Source organism: Eschrichtius robustus, chromosome 19 (assembly GCF_028021215.1).
Source record: "Eschrichtius robustus isolate mEscRob2 chromosome 19, mEscRob2.pri, whole genome shotgun sequence".
Lineage (NCBI taxonomy): Eukaryota > Metazoa > Chordata > Mammalia > Artiodactyla > Eschrichtiidae > Eschrichtius > Eschrichtius robustus.
This window is the reverse complement of record NC_090842.1, coordinates 58,763,547-58,779,745: the sequence shown is the minus strand read 5'-3', so window position 1 is coordinate 58,779,745 and position 16,199 is coordinate 58,763,547. Positions and strand designations below refer to the sequence as shown.

General features: G+C 52.0%; 1 protein-coding gene across 3 annotated transcripts; it reads left to right on the top strand.

Annotated features, from left to right (window-relative positions):
• The first annotated feature begins 2,578 nt into the window (after window positions 1-2,578).
• Window positions 2,579-10,877, top strand: ZNF428 (zinc finger protein 428). 3 transcript variants are annotated; one of them, XM_068528253.1, is made up of 3 exons: window positions 2,579-2,858; window positions 5,753-5,957; window positions 10,343-10,877. In XM_068528253.1, the coding sequence occupies exons 2-3, from the start codon at window positions 5,882-5,884 to the stop codon at window positions 10,849-10,851; spliced, it is 585 nt and encodes a 194-aa protein (XP_068384354.1). In that variant the 5' UTR covers window positions 2,579-2,858; window positions 5,753-5,881; the 3' UTR covers window positions 10,852-10,877. The 3 variants fall into 3 exon arrangements, with proteins under 3 accessions (XP_068384354.1, XP_068384355.1, XP_068384353.1); XM_068528254.1 differs by lacking the exon at window positions 2,579-2,858 and adding an exon at window positions 2,957-3,220; XM_068528252.1 differs by lacking the exon at window positions 2,579-2,858 and adding an exon at window positions 2,957-3,297.
• The last annotated feature ends 5,322 nt before the right edge of the window (window positions 10,878-16,199 follow it).

Below are 16,199 nucleotides of genomic sequence, written 5' to 3'. Positions count from 1 at the left end.
CCTCTTTGCAAAGCCATGTTTGCACGGTGGGGGTAAGGGTGGGGGGAGGGCGTGGAAACAGGGATTCTGTGTCTTTGTGTCATAACTTTGATGGGGGCGATAAGGGAGACAGCCCCAACTTTTCTCCAATCCCCCCTTCCCCAGGCTCCTGGGCTCTCCTTCCCTCCACCTCCCTTCCCCCACATCTGTCCCTTCCATATTTGTCTCTCTGTCCACCCACTCCTTGGGGGGCCTTCCCCATCTCTCCTCCAGGCCCCCCGGGGAGGGGGAAAGGAGTTTGGGGGGAGGGTGCGTTGCTCTCTATGGTTTTATATATAATATATTAAAAAAAATCAAAAATCTATGAAAATATCAGATTGCGCCCCCCTCCCCCCATTCCTGGCTTTTGCCCCCTTTTTCTTGTTTAAACACACACACACACACACACACACACACACACACACACATTTTGTACGGGGCAGGGAGGGGAACGGGGAGGGGGTTTGGCAATCCCACTAACCACCATTAAACTGAGGAGAGAACAAGTGTTTGGGGTGGCTGTGTGTCTGTTCCTCTGTCCAGAGCTGTACCACGTCGGGAGGGGTGCTGAACTGAGGGAGGGGGGAGGGAGGGTGATGGTTGCTGGTGGACGGTATAGGCCAGGAGAGGGTCCTTACTTCTCCAAGGGCACCTCCACCCTTCCAAGAAACCTGTTTTTTTTCTGGTCAGTCTTTCAGCCAAAAATCACCAAGTCTTGTCTCTTCAGTAGCCACTGAGCTACCCCATCCCCACCCAATAGCCTGGACCCTTCCCCTGGCTTACCCCCACCCCTAACATCAATCTCCAGAGGAGCTTTCAATTACTCACATCTTGCCCTGTCAAAACCTGTCCCTGCCCTGCTCAAAAATCTTTCCCTAGCTCCCCTTCATCTCTAGATCAAGTCAAAGCCCCTTAGCCTGGCATTCCAGGCCCCTCATTCATTCATCTAAATTTTAGACAAGTGATTCTAATTTTTGAGTCAAAAACATATTGACCTTACTTTGTGCCAGTCGCTGCTCAAAGGCCTGGAGATGCCATGGTGAATAAAACAGGCAAACGTTAGGTGTTCCAGACAGCTTAGCACTAAGCGCAAACTTGATCCTGTTCTAGGCACTGAGGACCCAAAGTGAAAAAGATTGACTCCAGTCTTAGCTTCACAAAGCTTTCATGAGGAAACCAGACTACAGCAAGGACGGAAAAAAACAAAACAAAACAAAAACTTAACTTCAGATTGCCATAAGTACTATTAATATAAAATACAGAGTAAGGGGATGTGGGTACTGTTTTCTTTTAACTTGTTATTATGGAAAACATCAAACATACAGAAGTAGACAGAACAGGACAATGAAGCCCCATGTATCTGTCACCCCAGCTTCAACAACCATCACCTCATAGCCAATCCTGCTTTATCCATAACCCACTCACTTCTCTAAAGCCAATCTGGAGGTGCTATCTTAAAAAGATCAGAGGAAGCCTGTCACATTGACATCTGTGCCAAGATATGAATGATGAGCACAAGAGCAGCTACTCGAAGATCAGAGGGAAAAGCATTTTCAGGCAAAGGGAACAGCAAGGGCAAAGACCTCAGATGGTAAAGAGATTGCGGTGTTAGAGGGGAAGTGGAAGTAGACAGGATTGGATGGGGATGGGGGTTGAAGTCAGAGATGAGCAGGGTTAGACCATGTGTATAGCTCCTGGGCCATGATAAAGGGTTTGGATTTTTTTCTAAATGTAACGGGGTCTCATTGGAGAGTTTTAAACTGGAAATGTGAGTCACATCCAGGAAGCCTGGAATTCTGCAATAGCTTCCTATACCTTCATCGTAAAGTCTGAGCTCCTAACGTCGCCTGTAGGAGACTTTCCCCTCTCTGACTCTGTTCCAGGTGCACCAAACTGCTTTCACTTCCTCCAACCAAGCAATTTTTTTTTTGCCTTTAGGCCTTTGCCCTTGCTGTTCTCTCTGCCAGAAAGACTCCCTGGGGCAGGCGCCTCCTGTGGCTCCCACAGCTTCCTCAGCTTTACTCATCCCAAGTCTGACCACTCCGGGTTGTGGTTCTGATTATGTGTGAATCTCCTTCCTTTGACTGGGGGGCCGGCAGGATAGAGGCTGGGTATGTTCACTGCGGAAACCATAGTGCCCTCTAGCACAGGGCCTGACACACAAGAGAGCAATAAATATTTATCCTGGTTATGGGGGGAGGGTTGTGAGGGTTGGTAAGGGTCTTGTCCCTTGTGCCCCCTCTCCGGATGCAAACTGATTCCGACTGAACGGAGGCTGCCCGCTTCGCGCTAGTCCGCAGTCCCTGTGCGCATGCGCTATTGCCCGGCGTTTTCCATCCCCCCACCACCAAGCCCCTCATATGCTAATCAATGCGCTCCAGAGTATGGCCCCTCCGGGGAATATGCAAATCAGCTCTTCCATCGCCCGAGGCCTCCCATTGTCCCGCGCTAAGATTATGCAAATGAGCAGGCCTCAGGTCCAGGATCCAGGCAGAACTGGTACCCCCACCCCACCCCCAGCGCGTCCCATTCTTTGTAAGACGCGTTCATGATCGCTCACGCACGCGCAAGCCTTGCAGTTTCTCGTTCCGTCCGGCTGCGGACTGTACCAAGTAAACCCGGACAGCGAGGGGCAAGGCCCGGAACCCCCTGCGCGAGCCTTGTCGATGGCCCGACTAGACCCCTCTTCCCACTATGCTACAGGAATGGTCTATCTCGCCGCGCAAGCGCCCTAGGCTCTTCACGCCCCTCGCACTCCCTCCTACCCCACTTGCAGCGCAGGCGCAAAGCCTGGGCGTGCAGCCGCTGCCGCCGAGCCGGAGCTGGGGCCGCCAGCGCCGGTGAGTGTCCGGGATGGAGGTGCGCGGGGCATGCTGGGAAGCGGGCACTACGGCACCGCTGCATGATGGGAGTGACGGCTCCCGTCACGGAGGAGCCGGCAGCAGTCTTGGGCCGTGATGGCTTGAGGGCGAGATCCAGGCTCCCTTTTCTCCCCCAACGCATCTCCGTGCCGTCCTGGGGCATCCTGGGAAAATGGGACGCCGTGCTCTAAAGCATTGTGGGAGTCTGTCCCCTAGTCGTTATGGGCCTGGTGCATTCTGGGATTATCCTAGCTTCTTGTGGGGAACCGTCCCTTTTGTCATACACCTTCCGCTGAGCATCCTGGAAGCTTGGAGTGCTTCGACGAAGAGCGCCTTGGAAGGTGGTCATTATAGGCCCGAGGCATCCTGGGGAAAATTGCAGCAGCAGGGGGGACCGGTCCTTATGGTCCTGTCTAAGGTTTTGTTCTTGCCTCCTCTCCCTAGCGTTGTGGGAATGGGTGCCTATTATGTTCGCGCATGGCATCTTGGGAGTTGGTTGCTGTAGGTTCATGACACTGCGGGGTCTCCGGCACTGTTTGCATTATGGTAGGGAGAGAACCTCATTTATGCCCCTCTATGATCGTAGAAGCCAGTCTGGCCGCCATGTTCACTGTAGGAATGGGACTTTGGCACCAAGGACTGCCTCCACCTGACATCTGGAATACTCTGGAAGGAGCTTTGTGTGATGTGGGCTTGGGGAAGGGTAGGCTGCACTGGTGAGCAATGTCTCCTGCGAATCCCATAGGAAGTTCTGATTGTCCCTGGTGTATGGTTGCCGGTTAAAATATAGAACCTCCAGTTAAATTTGAATTTCAGATTAACAACAAAGAACTATTTAATATATCCATGTTCCATGCAGTATTTGAGGTGTACATTTCTAAAAGACTCATCTGGAATCAAATTTAACTGGGTATTGTATACTTTTATTTACTAAATCTGGCAACCTATCCTGGCATAAAGTAGAGTTCCCAAATTAAATGGAGCCCTATAGGCAATAGGGGATTATGAGAACTCTTCTCTGCCAGTTATGAATCCTCTCTGTCCTTAAAGCCCAATCCAAGTGTCTTTAGAAAGCTCACCTGCCATTGATGCCAGCTTTCCCGTGCCCCAGCCTCCTCCAGGCTTCAATCCTAATCTTTTTCTCTTTAGTCCCCAGCATTAAACTCGACCCCTAGAGTTTGAAGGGAATCATGCGTTTTCCACCATATTAGCCAGTGCCCAGCACAGGCTTTGGTATATAAGAGGTGCAGCTGAGGCTGCCAGCCCCTTCATAACTTGCTCTTCCTGGCTCTCTACTCTCAGGGAGCACAGTGGGAGAAAAAGAAGTGCTGTGTGTGTGTGTGTGTGTGTGTGTGTGTGTGTGTGTGTGTGTGTGTGTGTGTGTCGGGAGTATTGATGAAGAGGGAGCAAAAGGAGAGGAGTCTTGAAAGTCTTCTTGGAAGAGGCAGAGGTGGTGTTTGGCTGAGGAGAAGTATAGAGGTTCTTGTGTTTGAGGTGGGCTTTGGAGAGAGAGTAAGAATTCTCCAGGCAGACATGGGGGAAGGAGCACATTCTAGACAGCAGTTGTAGGATTTACTAAGACCCACAGATGTGAAAAGTCCTGTTGTGCACAGGGAGAGGTGAGAAGTCTGGAATGGCGGGGGTTTATAGAGGGTTGGGGTTGCGGGTAGTAATAGCCACTGCTAATGGAGTACCTGCCACATACCACCAATTTATATCAACGAGCCTACTGAATCTTCAAAAAATCTTTTCCGCTGAAGGATCATTTTATGAGAGGTAGGATGACATGGCTTCAAATCCTAGTTCACCCACCTACTAGTTGGTATGATAATTCTCTTTGTGCCTCCATTTCCTCATCTGTGCAAAGGAGATAATAATGTCTCAACGTGGTTACAAGTACGTCAGTTAAGCCCTAGAAGCTCTTTTTGTACCTAGAAGGAAACAGGCTAGAGAAGATACGTCCTTTGTTTGAAGCTACGCAGCTAGAATGTGGCAGATTTAGGATTCAAACCTAGGCATCATCTTGCCAAGGTGTAAATTGATAAAGAATTAGGGCAGGGACTTCCCTGGTGGCGCAGTGGTTAAGAATTCGCCTGCCAATGCAGGGGACACGGGTTCGAGCCCTGGTCCAGGAAGATCCCACATGCTGTGGAGCGACTAAGCCCGTGAGCCACAACTACTGAGCCTGCGCTCTAGAGCCTGCGAGCCACAACTACGGAGCCCGCGCGCCTAGAGCCCGTGCTCCACAACAGGAGAAGCCACCGCAATGAGAAGCCCGCGCACCACAATGAAGAGTAGCCCCTGCTCGCCACAGCTAGAGAAAGCCCGTGTGCAGCAATGAAGACCCAGTGCAGCCAAAAATAAATAAAAACTAAATTAAAAAGAAAAAAAGAGTTAGGGCTGACATTCACAAATCAGTGCAGCCATACTAGTTTTTTAAATATAGAACTACTTCTAGACTGGTTGGTATATCACCACTATTCCAAGTAATCCCTACCCCCGGCTGCCACTTTGGACTCTTCCCCCCGCCCCAGACTTTCCCACAGCCTAGCAAGTAAAGGGTTAGTGCCTGGCGTAGGCCCATGTTCCCCTCTCTGTTCTGATTGGTGCCCATGTTGGTACTCGCTGTTAAATACTTGGAGTATTACCCTTCCCACCCCATTGAATGAGAACCAGATGGGGAAATAAAGGCCTACAGAGGGGTAGAACCTGCAGTGAAGGCTCTGTAGGCAGTCAAGGCCCTTTAGGCAGTCAAGGACAGGGTTGGGATCGTCTTTGCCTTGCCCACAACACTGAGCACACCGAGTCCTGGGGAGGCAGATGCTATGTAAAAGTTTATTGAGTCATCACAGGCCTTTCCTTCCCCTGTCCAGCATCCCTCTCTACCTGCTGACATCCTGCATCAGAGGACTTGTGGCCGACGTGTGGCTGTGGAAAGCTGGCCAGGGAGGGACACTGCCCAGCTGCTGCTCTGCTCCTGTCTCCCGTCCCCTCCCCTGGCCATGACAGAAACCCGTGAGCCAGCTGAGACTGGGGGCTACGCCAGCCTGGAGGAAGACGATGAGGACCTCTCTCCAGGTGAGATGGCCTTCGAGGTGGTGGTGTTGGCTTGACTATCTTCCTGGTTTGGGATTGGGGCTCCGCTGAGAAATCTTGACGGGGAGTGGCTCCTTATCTCGCTAGGTTTTCTGTTCTGATTAGGACTCTGTGCCCTGCTAGGGGATCCCTTCCTGCTGAGACTTCTGGGGGTTATAGATTGGCTGGGATTGCTCTCCTTGTTGTGATCGCTTTCTTTGCTGGAAGTTCTGGATCGGCTGTGGTCTCTCTTCTTTCTGGGAGTTCTAGATCGGCTGTAATCGCTCTCCTTGCTAGAAGTTCTAGTTTGGCTGAGATCTCTCCCCTTGCTGGAGGTTCGAGATTGTCTGAGAGCACTCTCTTTTCTGGGGGTTCTGGATCGACTGTAATATCTTTCCCTGCTGGAGGTTCTAGTTTGGCTGTGATCTCTCTCCTCACTGGAGGTTCTAGATTGTCTCTGATCTTTCTCTTTTCTGAGGTTTCTGGATTGGCTGTGATCTTTCTCTTTTCTAAGGGTTCTAGATTGGCTGTGATTTCTTTCCTTGCTGGAGATTCTAAATCGGCTGTGATCTCTTTCCTTGCTGGAGATTCTAGTTTGGCTGTAATCTCTCTCCGTGCTGGGGGTTCTGGAGCGGCTGCGACCGCTCTCCTTACTGGGGGTTCTAGAAAGGGTGCAACCTCTCTCCTTACTGGGTGTTCTAGATCGGCTGTGGTCTCTCCCCTTGCTGGGGCTTCTAGACCATCTGCGACCTCTCTCCTTGCTGTGGGTTCTAGATCGTCTGTGACCTCTCTCCATGCTGGGGCTTCTAGACTGGCTGTAACATCTTTCCCTCTTGGGGGTTCTAAATTGGTTATAACTTTTCCCCTTGCTGCAGATTCTAGAGTGGCTATGACTTCCCATCTGACTGGGAGTTCCCTTCCGGGTACGACTTCTTGCCCTGCTGTGATTTCTCTGCCAACTGTGACTTCTCACCCTGCTGTGGGCCCTCTCCCTACTGCGACTTCTTGCCCTTCTGGGCATTCTAGACCGGCTGCGACTTCGGGGCTGGCTGGGGGTACTCGACTGGCTGTGACTTTGGGGCCTGCTGGGTGCACTACCTTGGTTGTAACTCTTGACCCTGCTGAACACTTCAGTAGGGCTGTAACTCCATCCCCTGCTGGGGGTGATCATCTGACTATAACTCTTCGCCGTCCTCGATGATGATGGAGACGGGCAGTAATCTTTCTCCTCGAAGGGAGTTCTAGTGGGGCTATAACTCTTTGCCCTACTGGGGGTTCCAGCCAGGCTGGAACTCCTCCCCATATCCAAGGCTCCTAGGGGGCTGTAGCGCCTCTCTCTGCTCGCATTTCTAGGCTGGCTGGCACTCCTTTCCCGGTTGTTTGTTCTCGGCTGGCTGCCACTCTTCCCCCCACTCTGTTTTTGCAGGGAAGTAGGAGTTCTCACCTTGCTGGGCATACCTGGTCTGGCACCATTAGTTCTTATCCTGCTGGGAGTGCTGGCCCTGTTGGCTGACCTCTTGGAGCTGCGGCTTCCCCTTCTGCCGGGAGTTCTGCCCCGGCTGTGGGTGCCTCTGCGCCGGGGGCGTCTTACCCTGCTGGCCTTGCTGGCTTTGCTGGCCCTGGTGTCAGTGCTAGCTTTGCTAGGCGTTCGGGCCGTGCCGTGGACTCGGGACCTGTTGCTGGGCTGGTTAGAAGGGGCTGCCTTTGTACTTGCCCATTTGGGAGATTTGGAACTGCTTGGGCTCGTGACCAGGTTAGGGGCGGTCAGAGGTTAGGTGGACACCGAGGAGCTGTTGGGCATTGCCGATTCGGTGCTCTTCAAGGAGGCAGGAGGACTGGGAGACGCTGCGGGCATCGAGGGTCCCGTGGACGCCGGAGACATGCTGGGCTTCCAGGCTCTCGCAGGTGGAGAAGGCATGGTGGCCGCGCAAGGGCTTGTGGTCCAGGAAGTCACGGTGGACACAAAAGGCCTGGTAGCCGTGGGTGACCACCTGATTGCCTTTCCCGGGCCAACTTCGTGAAGTCTCAGTGGGCAGTGAAGACTCTGGAGGGGAGGTGGTGTGAAGTCAGAGGTGGGGGGAGAAAGAGGGGTGGGGCCCCAGCTCAAAGCTGGAGGTGATTCATCTGTGGTTTGCAGCAAATGCCTCCCCAGGCTGCCTTATGCTCAGCATTGCTAGGGGCACAGAGATGGGTCAGACCCAGGTCCTGCCTTCCAGGAGTCTCCAGTCTCTAGACCCAGACCGTCACTGTCCAGGCTGTCAGGGTGTGTTATGGGGCAGGGGGAGCCCAGACGATAGAGGCACTGACCGCCTGGGCAGTCAGGGAGGACCTCATAGAAGAGGTGACGTGGAGCTGGCGCCTTAAAGAGGAGCAGGAGTTTGCTAGTCGAGAAGGAGAGGGTCGCCCCAGGTGGGAGAAGAGCAGAGGCGAAGGCCTGGAGGAGGGAGAGCAGGGCCACCCTTGTTCATTCAACCCACACCTCCCGTTGGGGACCCCAGATGAGTCAGAGCTGCCCTTGAGGGGTTCCTAGCCTGAAGGAGGAGACATTCTGGGGCCCAGATGGCTACAGCCTTTAGGACAGTGACAGAGGAGATGGAGCCAGGGTGGAGGGAACAGGGGAGAGACCCTCTGCCTGAAGTCATCGGGGGTGGTGACTTCATGAAGGACAGAGCCTGTGCTGGGTCCTGAAGGATGAGTAGAAGATCGCCAGGCAGATAGAGTGGGGAACAGCGTTCCAGGCAGAGGGACCAGCCCATGCCAAGGCCTCCGGAAACATTTGTTAAATGGCAGACAGACAGCAGGACAGAGGCAGGAACAAGTAAGAGACAGAGAGAGCTGCAGGGAAGGACGGACGCTCAGCAAACATAACTCGTTCTTCTGAGCTAGGTGATGCTGGGGACCCAGCGATGAGTCAGACCAGGCCTGCCCGCTGGTCTGGTGGGGAAAGGACTTTGGACGGGCACAGAGCTGAGGGTTCGGGGCTAGGACAGACAGGGGGCAAAAGCAAGTGACCGGCTGCCTGGGATTAGGAGATCTGGGATGCCCTCACCAGGGAGGAAGGCCTCCTTCTGGGTCCTTAAAGGATAACGGGAGACATTTCCAGCAGAGGGAATGGCATGTGTGAAAGCTGCAGAAAAGCTCTGTCAAATTGAATGCCAGGCACAAAGAAAGTGTTCTAGATGCTAGGGACGCAGTCATGAGCCAGACGAAGTCCCTGCTTTCAGGGACAGGCAGTAAATGTATAAGCAGGTGTTACATACAATACCTTGAGGAGAAAAATAAAGCAGAGTTAGGGGCGTAGAGAGTGCTAGGGAGGGATTGCTGGTTAGACACACTGACCAGGGTTTCACCGAAGTGACACTTGAGCAGAGATGTGACAGAGGGGAGGGATCAAGCCTTAGTCCGTCTGCAGAAAGGGTGGCAAATGCCCTGAGGTGGGTGCCGGCCTGGGGAGTTGAGGGACGTGAGGAGGCGGTGGGGCTGGCCCAGTTGTAACGGGGTCCCCGTACGCTGCCAGAGGAAACTGAGGAAGGGGGGCCAGTGGATGCAGGGCTAGGCTGTCATAGTCCTAGGAGATGCTTTGGGCAGGCTCCTGCCACCACGTCTGTAGAAGCCGGTATTTTGCTGCCGCTGTAATGGGGGCTCCCCTCTCCACACCCCCCATAACAGTTGTTGGTGTCACCCTTCCTGTACATTGACTTTCCATTTTTTTCTTTTTTTTTTAAACCTAAACTTGTCCTAGGCATGTCCTTCATACCCATGAAATCACAGTAATATATCTATACTTATAAATAAATATTTTAACTCACTTAACTAGATATTTTTATATTTATATATATATATATATATAAAACCACATATATCAGAGTATGTATATGTGTTCTAATTTGCTGAAGTACCTGTTCAAGTGTTTGTCTCCCTAAAATGATCCAGTGTAGGCCATCACCCACCTTTAGCTTTTTCCCCGTTTAGCTGTGTGACTGGAGGCCAGTGAGTCGCCTAACCTCTCCGTGCCTCAGTTTCCCCACTTGTCACTTAGGAATAATAGTACCTCCCTCAGGGTTGTTGTAAGGATTAGTTGAGTTAATATATAAAAAACAAGGTTCTTAAAATAGCAGTGGACGCTGTCATTGTTGTTTTTATTACTCCTATGTCTCCTACTTTGTTCTTTTTAAACCCCTAAGATGCAGTTCTTGCAAGACGTTCATTTGCTTGACACACAGATACGGCCTGTTCTGCACGATGGGGATCCATCTGTGGGGAGAGCAGGGCCGGGCCCGGGCTGCCCTCTCCATACTGTGGCGAGTCTACGGGGCTCAGGGAGGGGACAGCCGGGCACAGCCCTCTGTCCCCTGATGCCGCCGTCTTTCCTCTTCCACCCCCTCTAGGCCCTGAGCATTCCTCTGACTCCGAATATACTCTCTCAGAGCCGGACTCCGAAGAGGAAGAAGATGAGGAGGAGGAGGAAGAGGAGACCACTGACGATCCCGAATATGACCCCGGCTACAAGGTGAAGCAGCGCCTGGGGGGGGGCCGGGGGGGCCCATCCCGCCGGGCCCCCCGTGCAGCCCAGCTCCCGGGCCCCCCAGCCCAGCCCTGCCAGCTCTGTGGCCGCTCAGCCCTTGGGGAGGCCCCACCGGGCACCCCGCCTTGCCGGCTCTGCTGCCCCGCTACAGCCCCCCAGGAAGCGCCAGCTCCTGAAAGCAGGGCCCTCGGGGAGGAAGAGGAGGAGCCGCCTCGGGCTGGGGAGGGCCGACCAGCTGGGAGGGAGGAGGAGGAGGAGGAGGAAGAGGAGGAGGAGGAGGGCACCTACCACTGTACCGAGTGCGAGGATTCCTTTGACAACCTCGGGGAGCTGCATGGGCACTTCATGCTGCATGCGCGGGGTGAGGTGTAGGCAGCGCCCCGACCTAGGGAGCTTGGCAGAGGGGTGGGGCGGGTGGGGTGGGAGGAGGGGGCTGAGGACATCAGGGTGGTCGCGGTGGTCATGGGGATGGGGTCCCACCGATCTGTGTCGTCTTAGCAGTAGTTGTGTGAAAGCCAGAATAAAAGCCAAATTCTGTGTGTCGGCCGAATGTGCATTTGAGGTCTGTGTGTGTGTGTGTGTGTGTGTGTGTGTGTGTGTGTGTAAGCTTGAGTGTGTAAGGCGTGGGCCTGGGCATTTACCTCACCATCCCTGGGCTCCTTGGGGAAAGCTAAGGATCGTTGTTGCCAAGATAATTAACGTTTACTAAGTGCCTACGTTCAATGTGGTTCCCATGTATTTCATCATAGACCCCGTGATGTACAGGCTCAAACACAACAGAATTTTCTTGCTTACGTCATAGTCCAGGATGGGTGTTTCAGGTTGGCAGGTAACCTCCATATGGTGATTTGGGGACCCAGGCCATCCTGTAAGCCTTTTGTCATTCACGTGGTCATGGCTGGGTGTCCGTGGCCTGGGTTCTGCCAGAGGAAGAGGAAAGAGAGCCTGGAGAGGTGCACATGTTCTCTTAGAAGCCCCAGCCTGGAGGTGGCACATAGCGCTTCCACTTACGTTCCTTTGCTGAGAGATCAGTCACATGGCCACAGGCTGCTGCAAGGGAGCCTGGGAAAGGCGGTCTAGCCAAGTGCCCAGAAAACGGTTTGTGGAAGACAGCTAGTGCTCTCTGCCACTTCATCCAAGAACCTTCACAAAGAGGACTTTAATTATAATCATAGCTCTGCTCCCTGAGCGCTTCTTGGGTGCCAAGTGCCAGTCCAAGAGCTTTATGTATATTGACTTAGAGAAGTTGTGCATCTAGGAACTTACAAAAATAGAACTTTAATTATAATTACAGCTACCATTTCCCCAGCACTTACAGAGCGCTGCATTTTATTTACATGAGATCATCGGGTCCTTAGAATAACTCTGTGAGGCAGGGGCTGTGACGCATTAATTCATTTAATAAGTATCTTTTGAATACTTGCTGTGCGCTAAGCATTGGGAACACACCAGTGAATAAAATAAAATCCTTGTCCTCGTGGAGCTTACACGGAGGTGGGAAGGGGCCACCGGTGGGGACAGATAGTAAACAAGAAATAAACAAGAAAGATGTAACATATGGTGGATGGTGGTAAGTGCTGTGGAGAAAAATAGAGAAGAGAAGGGAGAACAGTTCTGGAAGAGGGTGCAGTTTAAATAGTGTAGTCCTCCCTGAGGAGGTGACATAGAGACCTGAGACCTAAGCAGAGACCTGAGAAAGGGAGGGAGGGAGCCTGGCACACGGGTGGGAAGAGCGATCTAGGCGAGGGGGCGGTGGGGCAGGAGCCTGCCCCACGTGTCAATTAGGCAAGAGTAGCTCGAGGGATGAGGTCAGAGGGGAACAGAGGGTCAGCTTATTACAGCCTTGTGGAAACACAGGCTCTTGCTCTGAGATGGGAAGTACTAATTCACAGAAGCTTGGCACTGAAGCTCCTTTGAAAATAGAAGCCTAATTATAATAATAGCTAGCATTTACTGAGCATTTACTGTGTGCCAAGCTCTGTTCTAAGGCGCTTTACATGTGTTAACTCATAGAAGCTTGGCAACTAAGAACCTTCAAGAATAGAACCTGAATTACCATAATGGCTCACAGCGGACCAGGCCCTGGGCTAAGCGCTTTATATGGACGATCACATCGGATCCTTATGAGGTAGGGACTGTTACTTATTACTCATTCATTCAACAATGATTTATTGAGCACCTAGGAGATGCAGGCACTATTTGGGGAGCTGGGAGTAGAGTGGTGAACACAATGAACAAAAATTCCTGCCTTGGTGAGGTTATATTATAAAGGGGAAAACAGATACTTGAATATTTAGGTAAACATTTAAAATGTTAGAAGGTTATAAGTGCTGTGGAGGAAAAGAGAAGGGGGATGGGGAGGCTTGTGTGTGTGTGTGAGAAGCAGTTTCAAATGGGGTAGTCAGGAAAGGCTTCACTAAGAAGGTGACATCAGAGCAGAGACCTAGAGGAGGAGGAACAGGTCATGTGGCTGTGGGAACAGCAAGTGCAACGGCCCTGAGGTGGAACCTGCTTGGGATGTTGGTGGAAGCGCACTTGGGGCCACAAGGCTGTTGCTGAGGGAGGCAGGGGGAAGACTGGTGGGAACACAAGAGCTGAGAGGGGCAGAGAAAAGCAGAGGGGAAGAGGACCGGGTCACACAGGCCATTAATACCGACTCTGACTTTCTCTCCGAGTCTGTCGTCATCATCATAATTCTTAGAGGCGTAGGGGCTACTATCATGACCATTTTACAACTGCTACAACCAGGGCACAGAGAGGTTGAGTAATCTTCTAGAGGTCACACAGCTGGGAAGAAGCAGAGGCCAGGTTTGAATCCAGACAACTGGAGGTAAGGCACCCATTCTTAGCCACTAAGCCACACACCAGAAATGGCTGTCCACAGCCACCATCTGACTTGCAGGAGTGTATTTGGTCTCCAGAGTTATTGAGGTTTTTTTAATCACGTTGGTTACCAACATTTAAAAATGGGCAGGTTTGACACAAAAATGGAAGTTTCTGGCTTCCTTGTGAGACTGATTGCTGAACCCACAATCCCATGGGGCAATAGTCTGCTGGAGCTGAGTGGGGGTCACCTCCTATTAATGGGGCATTCCCTCCCACATGCCCAGTCCCCACTGTCTGGCGTCTGGACCCCTTACACCCTGCTTGCCTCACTGATTTATGGTACCTGCTTGGCCCCAAAGAGCATTTACATTCCGACGCCTGTTACAGGACCTTGACCAAAGCATCTTTCAAAACCCATACTTTTCATCCTAGAAGCTCAGAATCTTACATTTATGCGCTCTTTGAGACTTTCATAACCACTGTAGCTTAGCATCAGTGAATCTCAGAATCATCAAAGCAGAAATTCACAGCTCATTAAAACCACATGGATGGATCTTACTTCCTGGAGCAGCATGCCTAAGCCCTCTTCTGCCCTAAGACAGGGCTTTCTAAGCATAGAAGTAGCGAATTATCCATTCACCATCAAAAGTTCCTAAGGATCACGAGAGACTGGGAATCAAGAGACCTAGTCTACTGCCAATGGGGTCATTCAGTTCTTCAGGGCCCAGGCAGGATATGGAGACCAAGCTAGGAATTCCAGAGGATTCAGTACCGGGAGTTGGTTACACAGGTACTAAAACGCTGAGAGCACAAACGTGGAAAAGTGAGGTGACTGAGAAATGAGTGTCTGCAAGAAGCTCCCACCTCTAGGACTGGGATGCAGAAAGAGAAGCGCAATGACCAGAACCCAGTGGGAGCTTGGAGGGCAGGCCTCGCCACGTGTGTGGCTGGTGCAGGGACTGGCTACCGCACAGCTGCTGCTTAAACCCCAAGAGGGGCACAGTGCCTTGTTCTGAGGGTGTAGAAAGGTATTGGAGCCCGAACTGCTGCTGGAGGGGTTCCAGCAGGCGCCCAAGGCAAGGTGAGTCCCTTCTCCCCTCTTCCAACCTTCCTTCTGCCCATACCTCCTGTGGGATGAACTTAAGGAAGCCAGCTCTCCAGGGAGTCTGGGAAGCATAGCTGCAGAAAGCCCAGCCTCACAGAGCAGTGTGGAAGGGTGGGCTGAGGCTGAGAAATAGGTAAACAACTGGGCACAGTCAAGGAGTTCTTTCTGGAGCCTCCATGGTAAGCGCTGTCCTAGGTGCTGGGGATGAAGCAATGAGGAAGACAACCCGCTTGCCCTCAGAAGCTTGGATTCTAGAGGAAGGACACGGATGATGACAGAAACACAGGTGTGATAATTCCAAGTGTTGAAGAGTGCTGGGAAGAAACTAAATCAGGCTAAGGGTTGGAGGTGCTATTTTAGCCAAGGAGGACCTCTCTGAAGTGGCAGGTATTGAGACCTGAATAATGAGGAGGCAGCCTTGCAAAGTTCTGGGTGAGAGGGAACAGCAAGTGCAAAGGCTCTGAGGCAGATGCCAGCCTGGCATGTGTGGCTAGAGTGTAGTGAAAAAGACAGAACCGGGAGGGAGTTGAGATTGCTTAATGGGCTGGGACCTAATCGCTGTTGGGTTTTGTGGGCCTGGGTAAGGCCTTTGGATGTTACTTATGGGATGCCGTTGGAGGGTTTTGAATGAGGAGTGATGTAAGCTGACTTACATGTACACAGGGGGTGGTCTGTAGTAGAGAGACTGGAAGGGTGGGGGGGAGCAGTAGTGATAGCAGACCCAGCCTCCTGCTGTCTTCTTGCTCTGCCAGCCTGTTGTCGCTCTCATGGTCCAAGATGGCTGGATACCATGTCCACATTCCAGGCGAGAAGGTGGAGGAAAGGCAGGTTCCTTTCTGAAGCTTGAGGACTCTACCCAGGAATTTAGTCAGAACTCAGTCACATGGCCACATCAGGCTGCAAGGAAATCTGGGAAAGGCAGTCTTTGTAGCCACCGTGTGCCCAGCTAAGAAGGGGGAGATAGCTCGGTCTCTACCATATCCATCTCACCTGTGGGCTTTCAAAATATCCCTCAATTCAAATGCAGTCTGTGATTATTGTATGCAGGGCTGTGATTATTGTATGCAGGGCATCGACCATTGTCTCTAGGGGCAGGGCAGGTAATGCAAGGGAGTAAAACTGGTCCAGTGGAACTCAGCCCAGGGTTGGGCCTTTCAAGAGCTGAAAATAGGATCTTAACGGAATATCTCCCTGTGTCGGCCAAATACTACAGGAAACAGAAGGTATCTCTGTTTGACTCCAAACCAGTTTGCCCACAGGGCCAGGCCAGGTCTGCCCTGAGCTCCCCACTCCCCATGCCCTTATGTTCTCTGGGAATTCCTGCTCAAAAGCCAGAGTTCCTTGTTTAGACATTTTATTGTGGACCTTTTGTTTTTAGATACTATTTCTGTCAGTTTATTCATGCCATCTCACCTACACATACAAAAAATATTCCGTGACCAGAATGGTACATAAAATTATTTAAATGAACAATAAATTATCTGGGGAGGAGGAGGGCAGAGCCATCCAATGCCATGGCCCCTCCTTGAGTGGGAAAGGCTGGCAGGGAGTGGGAAGAGACAAGGGCCCAGATTGCAACCCTCACATGACTCAGTACAGCCTCCGACTTTGCTGTCCCATCCCCAAAGGCTCAAGTTGCTCCACGTGTGGGACCCGTTCGGTGGCATTACAGGCAGGCGACACCTCACTTTCCCTCCCCCATTCAGGCCCAAATCCAGGCACTTGGCTCTTGCAGCCCCATCGCGTCCATCTGGGAAGAATTAATGGTGATAACACAATCTGCAGCTAG

Excerpts from the sequence above, each read along its gene's own strand:
- ZNF428 (XM_068528252.1), top strand. The coding sequence starts at position 3,052 with ATGGGACGCCGTGCTCTAAAGCATTGTGGGAGTCTGTCCCCTAGTCGT. Across the intron at positions 3,298-5,752 it reads TCCTTATGGTCCTGTCTAAG|CATCCCTCTCTACCTGCTGA; the intron begins GTTTTGTTCTTG and ends TCCCCTGTCCAG. Across the intron at positions 5,958-10,342 it reads CGATGAGGACCTCTCTCCAG|GCCCTGAGCATTCCTCTGAC; the intron begins GTGAGATGGCCT and ends CACCCCCTCTAG.